At 37.0% G+C, this 5,858-nt stretch overlaps 1 protein-coding gene across 1 annotated transcript; it reads left to right on the forward strand.

The window, feature by feature from the left end:
• Positions 1–3,384: 3,384 nt before the first annotated feature.
• Positions 3,385–4,914, forward strand: LOC150037436 (uncharacterized). Its single transcript, XM_090312001.1, has one exon. It carries the CDS (start codon positions 3,385–3,387, stop codon positions 4,912–4,914), a length of 1,530 nt encoding a protein of 509 aa, XP_090168127.1.
• Positions 4,915–5,858: the final 944 nt, after the last annotated feature.

A 5,858-nucleotide genomic window follows, 5' to 3' on the forward strand; every position in this document is an offset into this window, starting at 1 on the left:
TTTTATATCAAGAAATACATTTTTCTTGACATGCATGTACGCCAAGTTAAATATCAAAATTTATTGTGTCAAGAAATGTATTTTTCTTGATGGTCTTTTTCCATGACCATCAAGAACACAAAAAAATTTACATCAAGAAAGACTAAATTTGTAGTAGTGTTCAAATATTTAATAATATGAATAGGATTCATATTAAAACTACATGTTATAAATTAATAAGAATGAGATTCATAGTAAATTCATATTAAAACTATAGGCTAAAAGAGAAATATGCATTTAAATATAATTCAAATCTTAACTTAATTAAATATGATATATTTTATTAAATTAATTAATCAATCAATTAATTAACTTCCCTTAATGAAGGGAAAGTGTGGAAAGTGGGGAGTTAACTCCCCTACATTAAAATCCTAAGTGGGAGTTATTCTAGAAGATGAATTTTTTAGATTTTGTCCCGAAACTCTCCCTCTTCTCTCTACTTTAAAACATTTAGAAATACAATCGAAAAAAATAAAAAAATCACATACAGAGAGAAATTCTCTGGGACGTCTCTCTTGCTCTCCCTCACAAGTTTCCTTAATCTTTCAAGAGGACCCCTACCAATCGGTCCTTGCCAAGAGACATAGCGAGCAGGACCCTTTGAAGGCATTTTCATTGAGAAGGAAATTAACTTGTTGGAGGAAATCACATAGCTCAAAAAGAATTCTTCAAAAATAGTTGTTACTTATTTTCTAAATTTTATGCTTAACCTATCGAAATTATAGCATGATAATTTGTTTTGTAATTTAGTTTCTTCAATTTTCTGAACTTTTATCTAAATAAAATTTGAGGCAAAAGCGATCAAACACTTCGCTAGGATCTGATCCATTCACTTTTAGGTGAAACTAAAAGAAAATTCATGAAGGTATACGTTCAAAGTGGACAATATCATCCATTGTGGAGACATCAAAAACTCATTTTCCTAACAAATTAATTGGAAGGTGAGCATCTTTTGTTTTTTTTTTTTTTTTTAATTTGAAATCCACATGATTTATCAATTCATTTTTTTTATATATATATAAATAAAAGGACCAAACTGAATGAAAAAAAAAAGACTTCAATCATTGCGACAACAATTGCGACGATGGGAGGCAACTAGAGGCAATATTATCCATGAGATGGAGAATGTTTGAGGGAGGGAAAAAAGAAAGAAAAGCATTTGAAAATATATATTTTTTCAATCCAATAATTTAAAATTATAAAACTTATTTTTTTTTAACATAAGATAGGTGTCACACTTCTGTTAGAAGTTAAAACTAACAAATGAACCAAGTTACCAAAAGCAAAATCCATTATAAAATTGTTGAATTTTGAAAACTCAAATACCCAGACAGTGGACCTAGGATAGGGGAGAAGATTATTGGGTTTGTGTAATGTTCCAGGCTTATAATTCTCAAACATTCTTAATTCTTGGACATCTATAAACCTCAAACCAAACTGCTCTTTAGTAGTTTTTTTATGTCTATTTATTCCCTTTTAAAAAGTTGATTAATTAATCTGATTTATTCAATAATGTACAAAATTAACAAAAATAATGGATTGAAATCGATCTAATAGATTTTTTATTTAAAAAAATGACTAAATTAGTTCCTTCCAAATATTAGCAAACAACATTAGAGATTCAAGAGGCATCACAAAGAATTGACCAAACTCAAGCTAATTTTACAAACTTCTCCACTTTTTAAAATCAAATGAACACTCTTCTTTAATAAGGGACGAAAAAACATTTAAAACATTAAATTCAACTTGAGGGTAGAACTTTCGAATAAAATTTTACTCCAAATACATTTACTTCCTCTCATAGGATAAACAATATACATAGAAGAGGTACATATCAATAAAGCACTATGAATAATAAATATCATCAAATATATAAAATTCACATATGAATTAAGAGGAAAAAAAAACTCCCCTTAAAAATATGTGATCTCCTTCTAAAAGAAATGTTAACAAATATCAAAAGGAGACAAAATCATTCAAGTAAAATTCAAATAATTGAGACTCCAAAATATCAAATATTATAAAATAAACATCAATGGTTGAAAATAAATAATGGCACCAGTTAAATGAGAAATTTTGGACCAATCACAAGTCACCACGTCATTTGCTAAATTAACGACAAATTTTTAAATCATTGACTTTGGGTCCAATTAGAAGTTGACACATGTCCCGAATTGAATTGAAGACAAGTTTCGATGACGTTACACGGATGAATCAGATGAGATTAAATTGGTTGAATTTGATATTACTATTTGGGCTTAAAGTCCAAACTACAAAAAAAGTTGAATTGGACCCAAATTCCAGATCAGACCCAAAACTAACTAATTGAGCCCAAGAGTCAGGCCCATGGACCAACCAAGACCACAAAGCCCACCTAAGAACTCTATAAATATAGAAGTTCTCTTCATTTGTAAGGGCAGCATTTTCTACACTCAGAAGACCAAGAGAGAATTCACTAAGAAGCAGAAGACTCCTGAAGGCTCCTAAAGCTTCCAAGACTCCTGAAGTTGCACTCCTATAAGGCAGAAGACCTTTGAAGATACAAATACTTTTCCAAGACTTCTACTTCAAGCTTCCAAGACTCCTGAAGCTGACTCCTATAAGGTAGAAGACCTTTGAAGATACAAATACTCTTCCAAGACTTCTACTTCAAGCTTCCAAGACTCCTGAAGCTGCACTCCTATAAGGCAGAAGACCTTTGAAGATAAAATACTCTTTCAAGACTTCTACTTCAAGCTTTCAAGACTCCTGAAGTTGCACTTCTATAAGGCAGAAGACCTTTGAAGACACAAATACTCTTCCAAGACTTCTACTTCAAGCTTTCAAGACTTCTGAAGCTATACTTCTATAAGGCAGAAGACTTTTGAAGACACAAATACTCTTCCAAGACTTCTACTTCAAGCTTCCAAGACTCCTGAAGCTGCACTCCTATAAGGCAGAAGACCTTTGAAGATACAAATACTCTTCCAAGACTTCTACTTCAAGCTTCCAAGACTCCTGAAGCTGCACTCCTATAAGGCAGAAGACCTTTAAAGACACAAATACTCTTCCAAGACTTCTACTTTGCACTCCTATAAGGCAGAAGACCTTTGAAGACAAAATACTCTTCCAAGACTTCTACTTCAAGCTTCCAAGACTCCTGAAGTTGCACTCCTATAAGGCAGAAGACCTTTGAAGACACAAATACTCTTCCAAGACTCCTGAAGTTGAACTCCTATAATGCAAAAGACCTTTGAAGACACAAATACTCTTCCAAGACTTCTACTTTAAACTTCCAATTGGGAGTTAAGTGAAGACTTGCCTGATGACGAAGTTCTCTTCACAAAGACCTCAGAACTGTGGGTCATGTTCTTTGACGGTGTGGCACGAAAATGTGGTGCGGGGGCAGGTATCGTCCTCATTTCACCAGAAAAGCACATGTTTCCTTATAGCTTCGCACTTGCCGAGTCATGTTCAAACAACGTCGCCGAATACCAAGCTTTGATAATTGGCCTCCAAATGGCCTTAGAAATTGGAGTAGCTTGTATAGAAATCTTCGGTGACTCAAAGTTGATAATCAATCAACTCTTATGCCAATACGAGGTGAAACATGACGACTTGAAACCCTACTTCACCTACGCTCGCCAGTTGATGGAGAAGTTCGAAAGCATGGCATTGGAACATGTCCCGAGGACAGAGAACAAGAAAGCAGATGCCTTGGCAAACCTAGCCACCGCTTTAACGGACCTGGATAATGTGCCCCTTAATATATCGCTTTGGCGGAGATGGGTGGTACCTCCGATTGGGACTGCATATGGGGAAACGAATGCACTATCGGTCTACCTAACCGACGAGGAAGACTGGCGGCAGCCCATCATAGATTACCTTGAGCACGAAGGCTCCCGAATGACTCCCGCCGTAAAATCGAGGTTCGCAGGAGGGCTGCACATTTCATTTACTACAAAGGGGTCTTATACCATCGATCCCTTGAGGAACTTTTCCTTCAGTGCCTTAGTAAAGAAGAGTCAGCGAAAGGCTCTAGAGGAGGTACACTCAAGCGTATGCAGCGCGCATCAAGCAGGACCAAAGCTACAATTCCAGCTGAAAAGAATGGGTTATTATTGGCCGGGAATGATCCAGGACTCAATGGATTATGCGAAGAAATGTGAAGTCTGTCAATATCATGCGAATTTCATTCACCAACCGCCCGAGCCTCTACATCCGACCATAGCCTCGTGGCCTTTTGAAGCATGGGGGCTCGATCTGGTTAGCCTTATAACACCTAAGTCGACAGCAGGGCACTCCTACATCCTAGCAGCCACTGATTACTTCTCAAGATGGGCTGAGGCTGTCGTGCTAAAGGAAGCTAAGAAAGAAAACGTGGTGGATTTTATCCGCACTCATATCATTTATCGGTACGGTATTCCCCATCGGATCGTAACAGATAACGGAAGACAATTCTCCAATAGTTTGATGGACAGATTGTGTGAAAAATTCAAATTCAAGCAGTACAAGTCATCCATATATAACGCCGCCACAAATGGGTTGGCTGAGGCATTTAACAAGACATTGTGCAACCTACTGAAGAAAATTGTCTCCAAGTCGAAGAGAAATTGGCAGGAGAAGATCGGTGAAGCGTTGTGGGCTTATCGCACCACTCACCGTACCCCTACAGAAGTCACCTCGTACTCTCTCGTTTATGGGGTAGAAGTTGTCCTTCCTCTGGAAAGAGAAATTCCATCGCTGAGAATGGCAGTGCAAGAAGGGCTGACTATGGAAGACAACGCCAAACTGCGGCTCCAAGAGTTGGAAGCATTGGATGAAAAACGGTTAGAAGCTCAGCAAGCGCTGAATGTTACCAGGCACGAATGTCTGAGGCTTTCGATAAACATATAAAGCCTCGGTCCTTTCAAGTAGGTGATCTAGTGCTCGTCGTAAGGAGACCCATTATCACAACAAGACATACGGGGAATAAGTTCACACCTAAATGGGATGGACCCTACATCGTCAAGGAGATCTACACGAATGGCGCGTACAAGATAATCGATAAGGACGGGCTAAGGATTGGCCCAATCAATGGCAAGTTTCTCAAAATGTATGAACTACGTTACGACTTGATCCCTTTCATTATAAAGGGTAAAAAAAACCTTTGTATGAACTACGTTACGACTTGTTCCCTTTCATTATAAAGGGTATGTAAGAAACTTAAAGAAATTTAAGTTCAGTCGCACGTAAAAAGAAAAAAATTCTCTTCGAACTACATTATGACTTGATCCCTATCATTAAGAAGGGTATGTAGGCAGCTTGAAAGAAACTTCAAGTTCAGTCCAGTTAAAAAAAAAACTTGAACTATGTCATGATTTGATCCCTTTCTTTAAAGGTACGAAGGAAATTTAAAAAATTTAAGTTTAGTCCATCAAAAGAGGTACCACAACCATCTAAGTATAATATTATAAGATTGATGTTGATCATCCCCGTCAAAGAATGACACTTCAGATTGAAGATGTTCATCCCTATTGGGGGTAACACAATGGGTTGAAGATGTTCATCCCTCGTAAGAAGCCAACACAGTAAACAAAAGTCACACACGTGGAATGCGCTTCGCATCCTCTTTAAAAGTAAACTTATACGCTCCTCCATCTTCAAATTTAGAGGCTTCATCGATGCTTCTCCATCTTTAAGTTCAAAGGTTTCGTTGATGCCTCTCCATCTTTAAGTTCAAGATTAGTGTGCATGGCTCAGCTCCATCTTCAATGACTCGGTCTACAAAATCATGATGCAGCTTCACTTCATCTCCAAACTAATGACACGGCTTCACTTCATCTTCAAAGTCGTGGCAT

This window comes from Benincasa hispida, chromosome 3 (assembly GCF_027475165.1).
Source record: "Benincasa hispida cultivar pf3 chromosome 3, pf3_genome.v1.1, whole genome shotgun sequence".
NCBI lineage: Eukaryota > Viridiplantae > Streptophyta > Magnoliopsida > Cucurbitales > Cucurbitaceae > Benincasa > Benincasa hispida.

Bases quoted from the DNA above. Each gene is read 5' to 3' on its own strand.
- LOC150037436 (XM_090312001.1), top strand. From the start codon at position 3,385: ATGTTCTTTGACGGTGTGGCACGAAAATGTGGTGCGGGGGCAGGTATC.